This window comes from Geospiza fortis, unplaced genomic scaffold (genome assembly GCF_000277835.1).
Source record: "Geospiza fortis unplaced genomic scaffold, GeoFor_1.0 scaffold54, whole genome shotgun sequence".
Taxonomy (NCBI): domain Eukaryota; kingdom Metazoa; phylum Chordata; class Aves; order Passeriformes; family Thraupidae; genus Geospiza; species Geospiza fortis.
In genome coordinates this window covers 4904730-4920688 of record NW_005054301.1, presented here as the reverse complement: position 1 = coordinate 4920688, position 15959 = coordinate 4904730, and the positions used below count along the sequence as shown (strand labels likewise).

Sequence of the window (15959 nt, the reverse complement as noted above, 5' to 3'; positions counted from 1 at the left end):
AAAGATTATATGTGGCAGAGACTGGTCTTTTAGCAGGCTGTTTCTAAATGGATTTGTAACCTAAGCTTGGAAATCTTTCCAAAAGGAAAGAGTGATTTTGGCTCAGAAGTTTGACTGCACAAGGAACCCCTCATGCTGCAATGCCCCAAAGTGGATGTTTCTGCAATTTCAAGATATTTTTTTTTCATGAATTTAATTTTATTAAAGTACATTACTGCATCACAGAATGCACCACTTTATAAGTATCACAGGAACCACTGAATCACCACAGTAAATTGAGATATGCTAATATGATACCTAATATTTTTAAGGAAGGTGCAAAAATATCATGCGACTGTCACTCACTATCTTCAGCAAAACAAATTCTTAAGGAGACTAAAGAAAGTAGTGGCTGTGACTTATACAATGAGAGGGACAAAGATCTCGATCGGATCTGTAACGGCAGTGCAGTTGGGGGTGTTTCTACAGGCCACAGGAAACGATTAATCCTTTTTAACAGACCTTGTTGTGAGAAGTAGCAATGAACTTAAGAGGCTTATAAGGACATATAAAATAACATTCTTCTACTAGGTCTTTATATTTTCTGCCACAACTGTTTTCCTTATAAATAGGAGCATCCTGATACACTTCATTTTGTATCCATTTATTACTCTAAAACTATTTTAAAAATGGGGTACAAGGGACAAAGAAAAGATCAAGTAAATCCAATGCAGATCCTAAGGGCCAACTCTCATCAGAGTCCTCTGTTCTTGCTCATTTTAAGTAAGATACTAGCCCAACTACTCAGCTAATAAATATTTCCATGAACACTTCCAAGGAAAAGATTTTATTGACTGGTAGAGAAGCTGGGCAGTGGAAACAGCTGCCTCTGTGTGCTGGATATGTAGTCTGCAGCACCCATAAAGGTAACAGGCCTTTTAAAACTCTTTTACACTGAGAAGGGTGGAGAACGAGGGTATCTAGCTTCATTAAAAGTGCCAGACTGAAGCCTGAGCTAGTCAAGTACCAGAGATGTTGAGTACAGCGTAAAATGAAATTATGTTTTCCAAATTTGAAAGTGTTGATTGAGCACTGCATTATACAGACCCTGAAGAGTAGCGATCAAAGCCAAGCCATCCTTGAAATCAGGTTTTTGTTTATTTTGAAAAAAATTTCAATATATACTTTATGTATCCTCCTTGCAGAATTTTAGCCTTAATTATCCACACAGCACCCCACAAATCTGCAAGAATTTATAAACCTATGTGCTACAGTTGTTTTAGTATTTACAATACCAATGCCTGAGTGATTATATCTAGACCTCTTAAAAACTTGGAATTCATTAAATACATGTTGTTATGTCCCATTATGTTCCATCCCCGCTGTTTTTCCTTTTCTAATTTTCAAAGTTCATCAATGAAAATGTTGGCTCCTTCTGATCCAGGAGCTAGTTGAAAGACTACCTCCAGTTACTTTTATAATGTTAATTTCCATTCAATTTCAGTTCCCCTTTAGCGTATTTATACACTTTACATATAAATATAATGGAAATACACAACCCAACCTTTAAAACGGGACACATAGAGGCAAAATTGCTTCCCCAAAGTGCTTTCTTGATGCCCCCCAAGCTACAAGCCTCAATTTCCTCAAGATCACTTATGGAAATTCCCGTATTTTATAGGACTCAGTAGTGATCATAAAAGCAAAAATCAAACAAATCTTTTCTTATATTTAGAAAACTCTTCATATTCTTATACCAAGCTAGCTTTAAAGAAGATGGGGAAGAAGTTATGCAGTCAAACATACCCAATTTTTGCTGGCATGTACAGCATCAGAGGCACAACAGGGGAATCTTCATTTCCATAGATGATAAAGCCCATCTCTTTCAGTCGTCTCCTGAAATATCTCGTGTTCTCTGCTAGCTGCTGCACACGTGCTCTCCCTAGAAAAGAAATGAAGGTGAGACTGAACTCAGTTGCCATAACTCACATCCATAACTGCAATACAAGACCTCAAACTAAAGTACAAGACATTAATGTCTTGCTTGTGCTTATGGAAGCATTAAAAATAAATGCAAATTGGGATTTGTACTTTCTTCTCCTTCATGTAACCAAGATTAATCATGCATTTTCTGACAAGTCTGAATGGACCAGGAAAGGCACATCAAGTCCAAGCACTGCCTAGTTTTTCTGTATCAGACTTTCTTTCAATCAAGAAGTAGCTGGCAAAAAAAGGCGGTTACTTGCTTTTAAACAAGATTCAAAGTTTTCTCAGAGTTTGCTTACACTACGAATAATTATTATAAATAACCTATTTATCAATTAATTAAATTCTAGCCTAGCACACTATACTATGTTCTTGTATTGCCCAGATAAAGGTTCACATCATCTCACTTAAGCAGATCATAATACATTTCTGATCAACTAATACTCTAATGTGCTTATGAGATTAAGCACTATGCCTTTGATGAGACTATAATAAGCAACACTTAACTTACTTAAGTGTTACTTACTGTCTCTGGTCCACAGAGTATATTTCTGGATAATTGATTACCCAAACACTGCCCTGCCCAGGCAGGTGATTGAGAAACGGAACCATTAAATGTACAGCATGCAGATCTGTGCCACACAGTGAAGGAGGCTGCTAGACATTCATCATCTCCCTTTAAGTTGTAGATAACATAAGGTGATTAACTAACAGGAATGCCAGGCCTCAAAGACACATCCAACACCCACACAGCTCTGCTCCAGGCCAGAACAAATGTAATTTTAAGAACCTACATAGTATATGTTGCCAAGAGTATCAGACATTCCGCCCACAACCATGCAATCAAAAGCAAAACCCCACTAAAGGCATAGCATAAGAAAAAAAGGTGAAACCTGTTAAGTTTGCAAAACTTGGCCTATCATTAGTAGGTAGAAGCTGGTATTTTCAATAGCACTGACTGCCACTTAAGACATCTCTTCTTCTCCATTAACAGTATTATTTCTTAATCTTTTCTCTCCCAGAGTTTCTCCAGAAGCTTAGTTCCTCTTCCCCAAAAAGCAGTAAGATTTCAGTAAAACACAAAGGCTTCTTGAACTTATGAAACTACATTTTTAATTTATTCACATCAGATCCTCTGCTGCAGACCCAGCTTTCTTTTGTGTTTCCAGACCAACTATTTGGTCATTTTAAATAACCCAGACTGCAAAATGAAGTTTAGAATAAGAAACTCAATAAAATTAAAATAACCAAGCTAACTACAAGATACTAAAAATAGTGGGCCAAAAGCCACTACTTGCATTTCTAATATTGAGGCAATCAATAAATACACAAGTGTCCACAAGAAACTACATGCAGAAAAAAAGCTATTTTGGCATCTTCTGAGAAAGCTGCATCTGCACATCTCCTACATAGTAATGCAACAATTTCTGGTATGTCAGGTCAGTGATGTACAATTGCATCAAAATACAAATCAGATTTCACGAGTAGTAAGGTAACATACACAGCTGCTGCAATTAGCCCCTCTTCCAGGAGAAGAAACGCAGCTTTTGCTATACATACATCTCCTCTGTGTTCCCATAAAGCATGGAGTTTACACTGTTGAAGGAATTTCATCACCTGTATGGTTTTCCCCTCTAAACATTCACACCCTTTTCCATGTTGTTGGGAGCCTTCCAAACTAAAGATTAAAGAGCAATCTTAATTTGTAGTTGGCAACTGCTTCACAGTCTTCCCTAAACTCCTACCAATAAAACCAGGTTATGATTCTAGATTTGTCCTTATAGATTGAAGACTGCTTTGCGATGTAAACAAGTCTCAAGAACGAGTCTTTCAGTTCTCTACAGAGATGTAATCACCTCTTAAAAGCAACTGACAGATCTGGAAGATGCTGCCTTCTTTAGGTTTGTGGGTCTCAAAAGTCTATCAGCTTTTATTTCACTCTAGAGCCATCAAGTAATTTAATTAAATTATTATTCATTTAAAAACTTGTGGCTACGATAATATTACCAAGAACTTGAAAATATATTTAGTGGCATCTCTACCCAATGGCTCACTATCCATCATGTGTCATTACCATCTGAAGAGAATTGTAGTTGCAGTGAAGCAAGAACCAGGAATCAAACAAAAATTGAGCACAGGTTCTTTGTCCTCTGGATGCCTTTCTCCCTGCATTCTGTGCAAGTACTCTTCTCTGTACTTCAACTTGTTTAGTCTCCTACTCCACTATAAAATCCTACACTTGGAAGAGTGATTCCACATGCTAATTGAATAGGGTTTGCTATATTATGCAACAAGCATATACCCAGTGTTTGGCTCTACCAACATTTGCTGGTTCAGCCCCACTGGTACCCCCAGGTGTAGCAGGCTGTTAACTGCTAGTACAGTTCCCCCATGTTTTCTGGTGGAAAGACAAAAGAGAAAGACAAAGCAAGCAGTGCTGGAAACAGCAGTGAGTAGGTATCATTGCTAATCCCACTCGCAACCCAAACAGTGCTTGAACATTCAAACAGGACCTCTAAATCCCTTCCCCACCCAAGCATCTCCTGAAGGTTAGAGCTTTTTCCACAACTGCTCAACTGTAGGCCTAGAAAAATTGTCAGGACTGCATAAACTCTCCAGTAACTGGCTTTTTTGGCAGTACGCAGCTGCATTTTTAAGACCATGCAAAAAAGGTCAGATCAGACACCACCCTGCCAACTGCTCTTGCACAGAAGTTGTGCAATGATTCTGGTAACATCCTTTCATCTAGGAAACTGGAATGTGATGACCTTCAGCAAAGGAAGGAAAGGGGGAAAAAAGGGATGATTACTGGAATGAGTTCTTCAAAAGGTTAAAAACTCTAGAACTGTTTATCAAATCAACTCATCTCAAGTCCCTCATGGGTCTTGTAAATGGCTTAAACTAGCTTCTGACAGAACAACATTGAAATTAGAGGATAACTAATAACTTTTGCTGTACTTCTATACCCTTTTGCAAATTCACTACAGTCATATCAAGATTACTCTTACAGTTCAGTAAAACACTTCCTTGCTTGTAGTAGCCTGGGCATCATTTAGTCTCAAGTGCACATGTATCTCCTAAGGAACATGCTGCCATTGTAACAGAAGTAAAGGTCACATGCCATCTAAAGGGGAGAAACACTCTCCTGTCACAAATAAACAATGTAAGAAGTATTCTTTTAAAAATGCAGCTAGCATGCACCTTAAGAAAAAAATTAATTCCAACACCCTAGAGAAAGTACTCCACAATTAAAGCACATGAGATGCATGCTTCTTGCAACCACTGGAAGTAAATTAGTGTCTTTGCCAGAACAGGTTCCCACAGGCTAAAACAACAACCCTGAGATTAGCTCAGATGATGAGAGCATGGTGCCAATAACACCATGGTTGTGGGTCCATCCAATATCTGTATGGGCCATTCATGTAAGAGTTGGACTTCATGATCCTTGTGGGTCCTTTCCAGCTCAGGATATACAGTGGTTCTGTGAACAATTCTCCATCACTTGTGAAGGTGTCTGCTTTAGAGGTCATAATGCTCAGAAAGGCAGAAGTTATAATGAAAACAGGAAACAAAGAAGGCAGAGTTACTGAATGCCTTCTTTTCATCGTTCTTCACTGACAAGACCATTCCTCAGGAATCTCTGACCCTTGTCTGAAGACCAGGAAGGGTAAAGGAGTATTGTAAAGATGACTGTCCCCTGGTGAAGGAGGATTGGGTTAGAAAAAGCCTAAGGAGACTTGACATCCACAAGTCCATGGGCCCTGACAGGATGCATCCACAACTGTGGAGAGAGCTGGTGGACACCACAGCAAGGCAGCTCATGATCATCTTTGGAAGGTCCTGGTGATCAGGAGAGCTGCCTGAAGACTGGAAGAAAGCAAATGTCCCCCTGGTCTTCAAAAAGGCAAGAAAGAGAGTCCAGGAAACGACCAACTAATCAGCCTCACCTCCATCCCAGGAAAGGTAAGGGAGCATCTCATTCTGGAGACCATCTCCATCCACATGGATGACCAGAAGGTGATCAGGAATAGTCAGCATGGATTCACTAAAGGTAAATCATGTTTGACGAATCTGATTGACTTCTGTGATGAGTCAACTACCTGGATGGATGTGGGGAGAGAAAGGATATTGTCTCCCTAGACTTCAACAAGACTTTTGACACCATCTCTCACAACATCCTCACAGGCAAATTAAGGAAGTATGGAATGGATGAGCAGACAGTGAGGTGGATTGAGAACTGGCTGAACAGCAGACCCCAGAGGGCTGTAATTGGTGGCAGAAGGTCGAGTTGGATACCTGTCACTAGTGGTGTCCCCCAAGGTCCAGTAATGGGCACAGTATTGTTTAACTTGTTCATCAGTGACTTGGATGGAAGATAAGATACCTCATCAGCAAGTTCACTGATTACATGAAAGAGTGGCCAATACTACAGAGGGCTGTGGGGCCCTTCAGAAGGATCTCAACATATTGGAGAGATGGGCAGAGAACTGTCTGAAAGGCAAATGCAGGGCTCTGCATCTGAGGAAGAATAACCCCATGAGAAGAAATTCTTTATTGTGCAGATGTCTGAGCACTGTAACACACTGCCCAGAGAGGTTGTGGATTCTCCCTCACTGGTATCACAGAAGGAACTAGGTTGGAAAAGACCTTTGAGATCATCAAGTCCAACTTATGACCTAATACCTCCCCATCAACTAAACCATGGCACTGAGTGCCACGTCCAGTCTTATTTTGAACACATCCAGGGATGGTGACTCCACCTCCCTGGGCAGACTATTCTAGTGCCTAATCATGCTTCCAGTGAAGATTTTTTTTCTGATGTCTAACCTGAACTTCCTCTGGCACAGCTCAAGACTGTGTCCTTTTGTTCTGTCAGTGCTTGCCTGGGAGAAGAGACCAACCCCCACCTGCCTACAGCCACCCTTCAGGTAGTTGCAGAGCATGACAAGGTCTTGCCTGAGCCTCCTTTTTTCTAGGCTAAACAACTCCAGCTCCCTCAGCTGCTCTTCAGAGGGCTTATGTTCCAGACCCTTCACCAGCCTTGCTGCCCTCCTCTGGATGCATTCAAGCATCTCAATGTCCTTCCTAAACTGAGGGGCCCAGATATTAAAGAAATGTCTGGATACAGTCCTGTGCAAAGTGTTTGAGGGTGACCCTGCTTGAGCAGGATGGTTGGACTGAATGACTCATGGTGGACCTTTCCAACCTTACCCAGTGTGTGATTCTGTTAGTACACAAGAGATATTTAAGCGCATTTCTTCTTGAAGTAGAAATTGAGTTGATATTGACTATAATTATCAGCAGGATAAAAAGGGAGCTGCACATCCCACCACAGTACATCTAAACTCCTTTTGCAATGGCTTTACCAATGACACATCAACAGACAAAGTCACCTGCATTTAACCTCACTCTCTCATAAAAGCTAATGCTTAAACTAACAGTCCAGATGCTTAAGGATTCTCATACAACCCATATTTGCAAAATTATGTTTTTTAATAAATAAACAACATTTGCTCAGCAATTAAAAATTTTTGCAACGCCAGGATGAACTTAGCCTTTGGGGGAAAAAAAGAAGACAGTTTTCAGAGCTAATGTCCATGTAACTTCTCAATTCCATGTTAAAAAAAATCATCTCTACAAAGAACCCCAAGAATTTGTGGAAGTTACTCTCTCACAAAAATCTAGTATTTATAACATTTCTGTCATCTATTAAGGTTGGTAAATAAGCTGTCATAGATGGTATTGGACACGAAAGAAAATTCAGTTCAACCAGGATGTACTTGGTTTCCCTCCCCCCGCCTTGATCTCTATGCAGTAGTTGGAGAGCAATCACAAATCTGTTCTAAACAGTGCAACACTTCATCAGCATGGCTTCTTGAGAAATAAAAAGCATGTTGTATTATACACAGAAAGACTGCCCTCTGACACTGAACTCAGAGGGGCAAACCAACTTCAGACAGGCAAAACCACACACAGGCAGGATTTTATCTGCTTGTCACACTAGGGATCACTGCCTCCTGGACCTAAAACAAAGACACTTACTGCAATATAAAGGAAGTTTTACATTTTTAGTTAGTTCTTACAAAGACTTCAAGGCAAAATTGTAGGACATATCCTGAAAAATGACTCCTCATGAGTGAAACTGGAAGTTGTATGCAGAAGCTCTTGTTGGTCAACAAATACCAGTTCACATTAGGCAGCTATGATGAAGTTACTCTATATTCTTTCATTAACCAATCTTGTAGATGCTCAACACTAATATTAGAGTTTTATTATTGCAGCGTTAATTTAACCTATTTATTTTGTTGTCAACATGGAAAGAGAGGCTAAACTAAGCAATTTCATGCCTTTGCCTTATGTACTGATTGAAAACGAACATATTTGTTTTTAATGATGAAATGACAAATGTAGAATAAAAAAAAAACCCTTGATACAAACAGATTGGAATTCAGTACATGCAGAATCATTCCACTTGTGATACATATTTACTGGCCCAATTACTCAGTCTCTCAATAACAGCTCATGCTGTAACACAATCAAACACCTTCAAGGTTCAGTTTCCATTATGTGATCAAGGAACTTGAAATATTTATTAGCAGAGATTCATGAGAATTCTGTAAGAACTGTCAAGATGTAGTCTGACAGTAGCACATGGCCTCTGGTAAGACTCAGTATGTATCTAAAATTTCCATCTTAGGAATTCTTGCCAGGTGTTGGAGGTTAGAAGCATTATATTAACTACTGACACATGTGCCATTCTTAATTTGTGGAAGAATCATTTACCTTAGTAGAGCTTATTTAAGTCAAGGAAGGAATGTATCCAGCAATCAGTTTACCCTGCCAAATACCACTTTACTGATGTTAGCATGACCTTTGCTAACATCAGTAGCTGATGCTCTTTGCTAGGAGGGCTATGAATTTTATAGGACTGCTTATAGGACTGCTTATTTCAGCAGGTTTCTTGTCTTCGCCTCTCCTGATAGCCACAATCCAGGGAATATAATAAAACTTTTCCCTTCTTTGTACAAATGCTTTCCCAGAACTAAACAAGTTTTGGTCTTTCTTAGAACTAAAAATAAAAATCAAGCTAACTAAAAGAAGGTACTTGGCCAACTAAATGCTTATGAGGATTATGGCAGCTCTGAGTGCATGTATACACAGAATGGGTAAGGAAGGGACCAAGGTGGTCATTCTGCCAAACCTCCCTGCTCAAACAGGGTCAGCCCAGAGCATTTTGCACAGGATTGTATTCAGACATTTCTGTAGTATCTCCAGTGAGGGAGACACCACAACCTCCCTGGGCAATCTGTTACAGTGCTCAGTCATCTGCACAATAAAGAATTTCTCCTCATATTCAGGTGGAACTTCCTGTGCATCAGTTTCTGCCCATTGCCCCTTTCCCTGTTCCTTGGCTCCACCAAGAAAAGCCTGGATCCTTCCTCTTGGCACTCTCCCTTCAGATATCTGTGTAATTGACAAGGTCCCCTCTCAGTTGTCTCTTCTCAAGGCTGAACAGGCCCAGCTCCTTTAGTCTTTCCTCATGAGAGAGGTGCTCCAGTCCCTTAATCATCTTTGTTGCTCTCCACTGGACCTGTGTCAGGAGCTCCAGGTCTCTCTTGTCCTGAGGAGCCCAGAGCTGGACACAGCACTCCAGCTGTGGCCTCACCAGGGCTGAGCAGAGGGGCCGGATCACCTCCCCATACCTGCTGGCAATGCTCTTCCTAATGCACCCAGGACACCACTGGCTTTCCTGACCACAAGGAAGGGCACACTGCAGGCTCTTGGACAACTTGTTGTCCATCAGGACCCCCAGGTCCTTCTCCACAGAGCTGCTGCCCAGCAGGTCAGCCCTGATGGAAAGCAGCATGCATAGGGTATGAAAGGAGATCAAAGCAGCAGATCTCAACCTATTTTCTCAGGAAATAATGCTGAAAGGCATTTTATAACCTAAGCATTAATGTTTACTGACTGTTGTGTGGAATAAAAAGAGCTTGTGTAAAGGGTAGGTTCTGTAGCATCCACCATTGTTCCCAAACTAAATGACCAACTTACAATCCGATTTTACAGAAGTACTGGACCATGTAAGCTTGCTACAATTTTCAGCAGACATTAAAAGTCTTCCATCAGAGAAAACAAAGTGAAGAGAAGGAAATCATAATGCACTTCAGTGGCACAGAGAACAAAGTCATGCCACTGTGTCTTGTTTTCCCAAACAGACCATGGCTACATACAACCTACACAGCAAGAATATGGGCCAGGCTGCAATACTCTGTGGTTGCCTTCCTGAGAGCACCAGCATCAATGACAGAGAAGATAAAGCACAATTTCATTATCATGGATGGTGCTTTTTCTGCATATACCATGCTATCTGTGGGCCAAACAAAAGAAAGTAAGATAAAATTTCTTCTTCAAAATGTCTCTATTTTCAGACATTGGGAAGTGCTTAAAACAAAGTAAACTGGCAAGGAAAACTCAGTTACATATATCATTCTCTAAAAGTTTGTTTCTTCAAGTCAGAGTGATGCTATTATACAATCAAGCTTGTAAATTTTTCCACATTAAAACCCCCTTGTTTTTGCAAAGGCTTATACTTTCATTCTGTTTATTATTCCTGCATTTCCATCTTTTGGTTGGCTGTTTCAGTGAAAGACATAATTCAGCATATTCTGTTTTGGAAACAAGCATTTTTCAAATCTCAACCAGGAATTCAATATTCTTCTGCTGATCTAACAGATTCTCCACTAAGCTTTCAGAAGCTAAGTTGCCTCCCAAGGGCTTAGGAAGATCTTTTGCAATGTTAACATAATAAGACAAGCTGTTTTCTGGACATTATACTTGTAAATACCTCAACATTAAAAAAAAACAACACAACAGCCAACATCTTTTTTTTGAGAAGACATAATAGCACTACTACCCTTTTACTGCCATGAACATGTTTTTCATAGAAGATATAGAAAACTCTCCTCTTGAAGACTTCTCCTGAAAAGCACAAGTCAAGCATGACTTCTAATAATATATGCATGATGAAAAAAAAAAAAAGCAAAATGTTTTTGGATTTGGCAACTAGCAGAAAGGACAAACACAACTTATGAATATCTGACTGGAAGCAAGGGTCAGAAACAAAGTAGTACCTATAACTTAAACCCAGAGAAAGTAGAGTGAGATTTTAAACCAAGAAAGAACACTAAACAAAATTCCACTTCAACAGTGATTAAATGCCAAAACTTTTACCTTTTAAGGAAAAGTTGCACTAAGAGACAGGAAGAGCGCAATGTTGTTAAAAATGCTGTAATTGATGTTTAAGGACCAAGCACGTGCTGATTTTGAGCTGATTTAAGACACTTGTAACATCATCTGTCAGAAAGGAGACTTATGACATGAACTCACACCCCAGGACAGAAAGAGGGATGACCAGTGATTCACCCGCACAACACACCCAAAGGCATCACTCACCACACAGTAAGGGAGAGCAGCCTATTCTGTCAGCCTGAAAAAAAGTCATTTACAAGAGCTCACAAACAAGATGGAGATATAAAGCAAAGTTTTGCTGGTTTCTTCTGAGAGATCACTCTATAAAAGATAATAAATAAAATTTTATTATACATTACCTATACATTTCTTATCTTTCAGAATACTTCTCCTATCTCATTATTTAAGTTCCAGCAACAAGGTAACTCCCCATGTTTTAGTCTGCTTCCTCCTAGTTTGCTCATGTGAACACTGCATCACTGCCAATATGTGCAGTAAGAATTTTACATCCTCCTATTCAAATGCTGTCTGCAGATTTTCATTATAGATCTTCAGAAAAGTATTATATACAATTATACAATGTAACCTGAGATTGCATAGAGAGATGTTAAAATGTATGGGCCAGAATACTGTATTACCCCAGTTTTATAGTAAAAGAACCAGCTCACATCAGCAAATGCCAAGAGAACCTCCAAGCACATTGGGAAACCTAAAGAAAGGAATTAGAATAATTCCTTAACTCAGTGCTGTTATATTACTGTTTAATAGCTCAAGCTGTAATATTCAGCAAACCAGGCTGAAGACAGAATCAACTCACTGGGTTTTTTCACAAGGCTGATGGGGAATCCAGGTTTACAGCAAATTTGGGAATGAGAAGGGTCTTTGGCTGTATGTCTCAAGGCCGAGGTCACCAGAAGGAGCAGGCTCCTTCCACTAGAGGCCAGCGCTGCACCCGGGAGCCCCAGCCTGCTTGGGTACCTGCTCACAGCTTGCGCTCCCTGTAAAAGGGTTGCACTGCAGCAGGGAAGGCCAGGCTTCATTCACACAGGAGACGTTCACAGGACGGCTGAGTCAAGTTATTCTTTTGACATACTTGCATGCTTCCTGAGTTCACCACTCAGGAGAGAAGCTACAAATAACATGGGGGGAGAAGACTGGTTTGAGAGTCAGAGAACTTGAAAGTGAAGATATCAAAAGACAGCTATGAGCTCATGTTCATTGGCCATATGGCAGCAGCATAAGCAACAATTTATTTTAGGAGAAGCAGTGAAGGGCTAGGCTCGTGACCATTCTGAGTTAACTCTGGCTTTTAACAACACTGTATGCAGGGGATTTGCCTGGATTATGTGGCTATTCAGTATGGAGCCACTGTAGAGGTGATGGTAAAAATGCTCAGTGCTTTAAAGGAGAGAGGAAAACAGCTAAATCTGATTTTAAAAATTGGCAACGGTAAAGCCAAAGAGAATCAGAAACGGAAAAAGGAGGAAAGAAAAATTATGGCTGATATTTTTGGCATTAAAATGTCTCAGAGAAACAAAATTTATGCTAATATTAAGTATCCGTCAGTGCATTTGCTATCAAACTAAATAGTTCCAGTGAAGTCTAAAGGCATGCCAAAAAACAGCTGGGTGCATGTACTGTGTATGCACTGAGTTTATATATACTGGTGAGACTGAAGCCTTTGGCATATTCCAGAGCCCAGAGGAGTATTTTTATATTTGCGCTTTCTGATTTTGTTTGCAACTACCAGCTGCATTTAGAGAACTCCAAGGGAGCCTGCTCTCCCCATGAACTTCATCATAAAAAGATGCAGCTCTCATCAAGAAGAGATCACCTTGCTTGATGTGACTGGAAATACACAATCTGTTAGAATCACAGAACAGTTTGGGTTGGAAGGGATCTTAAAGATCATCTAGTTCCAACACCACTGCCATAAGCAGGGACACCTAACACTAGACCAGGTTGCTCAGAGCCCCATTCAGTCTGGCCTGGAATGATTCCGGGGATGGGGCATCCGGTGCTCCACCCTTACAAAAAAATTTCTTTCTTATATCTAGTCTGAATTTACCTTCTTTTAGTTCAAAACCAGCTCTTGTCTGACTGCAATAGGTCCTACCAAAATGTTTGTCCCCATCTTTCACATAAGCTCTCTTTAACTACAGAAAGACCACAATAGAGGCACTTTGCCAGAGGATCCTACTAATCGTTCAAAATCACATGTTTCACGGTTTATTATTCTATTAATAGAATATCTCTGTTGGCGACCACGAAAGAACTTGAAGGATATGGCTGCACATGCACTTCAAATATCACACTAGCAGCATTGCCCAGCCTTGCTGTAGCCAATGAAGGAGTATCTGCAAGCCTGATTTCTTCATACTGCCCTGCTCTCTCTATCATTTAAACTTCTCTAGAGCAGTGACAATATGTGTACAGCCATGAGCACAACAGTCTTAGCTCGTGTCAAAGGGTTTCTGCAGTATGGGGACACAAAGATGTTAAAAAATGACATTGTAATAAAATCAGCTAAAATGGCTGATCCTCTGTGCACAGCCATGACAGTATTATCATTATTTGATTAGTCATAATTTGCCTCAAACAGCAGGCTTCATCTAGTGAGCAGAAAGACTTTGAAATAGGATACATGTGCTAAGCAGACCAGCATGAATAAACATTAAGGAGTTAGTAAAGGTAGTATTAAAACCAATTGATTTAAACTGAGCCAATGTTTATCAAACTGCAGGAGTCAGCTTTTCTACAACAAAAAAACTTTTTATAAGATCCTGAAAATTCAAGCTTTAAAGAAAAAGAGATTAAACCAGTAGCATTCTACTTATCCTACAGAAAAAACCCCACAAACGGGTAAACAGTTCATCCTGCCTCAAATCTGGCCAACCTTGGTTCCTAAAACAAACACACCCCAAACATTTAGTAATAGCTGTGAATACATAAAATGAGTAAATTCCATTGGAAATATTGATAGCTGAAACTTAGATATTATTAATCTATAGTAATTAAAGTAGAAAGAAAATCGTCCAGGTGCACATACATCATTAGTAATCAAGCCAACAATGGGTTAAGTCTTTAAAACACATATTAATAGAGGGCTACTTTATGAAATGCAGCATCGCTATCACCTACTGTACCAGTGGCAGGAATTCTGATGAAGCCACGACTGAAATGTAAGACTGATGGACCTGCAGGTGTCTGAAGGACATTTTTAAGTTATAATGGGCTATGTTAGAATATTTTAGCAGAGCATGCTTCCACTACTAGAGAGGATTTCTGTAACCAATCCTAATAGTTTGTGGAGTGACTGCAGCCACTGATAAACCAATGCCTTTAACAAGACGTGATTGCTCTCTATAATCGGAAGTTTCAGTCCTGAAGTACAAAGCTTAAATAAATCAAAAATGCAAGAAGATTTGGATGAAAGTCAATTATTAGGAAGAAAAATTAAACAAACAAACAAACAAAAAACCAACCAACAAACAAACAAACAAAAAACAACAACAACAACAACAACAACAACCAAAAAAAAAAAAAAAAAAAAAAAAAAAAAAAAAAAAAAAAAAAAAACAACCAAACAAAAACCTAAAAGCTGTCAGTCATTCCTTTGCAGCAAGATCACCAAAACAGTAATCCTCAGAGAAGAAAGAGAAACTGACTGTGATCCTCATGAGGTGTGTAAGTATAGCAGGGATGCAAATTGGCATTTGCCTTAGAGAAGTTTTTTACTGAAGGAAACACCTGTATTGGACTGCTTTGATACTTCAGGACTACAAGGTAACTAAATAGAGAAAATGGCATCTCAAAGACCTAAGTGGTCAAGGCAGATGCAAGAAACCTATCTAAACAATGGGTAAATTTGAAACAGAGTAATCAAACAGCTACTCCAGAACTGCTGAGCAAGGGACATGTAACAGATCATACCTGGCACAAAACAGCCTACTTGGCATGGTAAGAATGTCCCTTTGGCTCTTGCCTGCTTACCAATTAGCACATCCTTTCTAAGTGTGACAGTGTTCTACACATGGACATCATTCAACTCCAGACAGAGGTTCCAAATGCTTTGATGATCTCCTGATGTGATTCTGCTCAATCAGATCAGAGTACATAATATATCTAGAGTCTGTCCAAGAAATGAGATGCTAGAATTATCCTCACCTGGCTAAGTCTAGTAGGATGGGCTAACTGACATGTTGTATTAGCTTGTCAAAGACCATCAGAAGGAATCTCATCAGAGGACAAGTCAGCTTCTCTGACCATAGGTTGGAACTGGTCATAAGCAAACAAACATAAATCACCTATGAAGCATCAGGAACTGGTATCATTACAAGTGTCAGTACAATAAGGTCATTTTAGGATGCATCTTGCATAGACGATGACTCTGGAAACATCTGTTCTGCACCTTTCCTACGGCCCTGAGAAAGGCTTTGGTGGAATATAAAAGAAGCTCTGCAGATTTATTATTCTCTGTGTAAAAATAGAAGATGTCCCAAGTGGTGAAAAAAGCAGTTACTGACATGGAAGGCACCACTTTCACTTTTCACAAATTCTTTAGATTGGAATAGATGTCTTGAAATCAGTCAATCCAATCTGTCTGCTAAAGAACAATCACCTAGAGTAGGATGTAGGTGTACAGGTTGTAGGAGGCAGGTTGAGAGCAGGCTGCCCAGAACTGTGTCTAGTTGGGGCTTTGACTGTCTTCACAGATGTAGACTCCACAACCTCCATGAACAGCA

General features: G+C 39.8%; 1 protein-coding gene across 1 annotated transcript in view; it reads right to left on the bottom strand.

Moving 5' to 3' along the window:
• The window catches only part of SPTLC2 (serine palmitoyltransferase long chain base subunit 2), a 63677-nt gene that overhangs the window by 11477 nt on the left and 36241 nt on the right, over positions 1–15959 (bottom strand). Inside the window, exon 9 of the mRNA XM_005417452.2 lies at positions 1786–1921. Within this exon, the coding sequence (XP_005417509.1) occupies positions 1786–1921 (136 nt within the window). The remainder of the gene's footprint in view (positions 1–1785; positions 1922–15959) is intronic.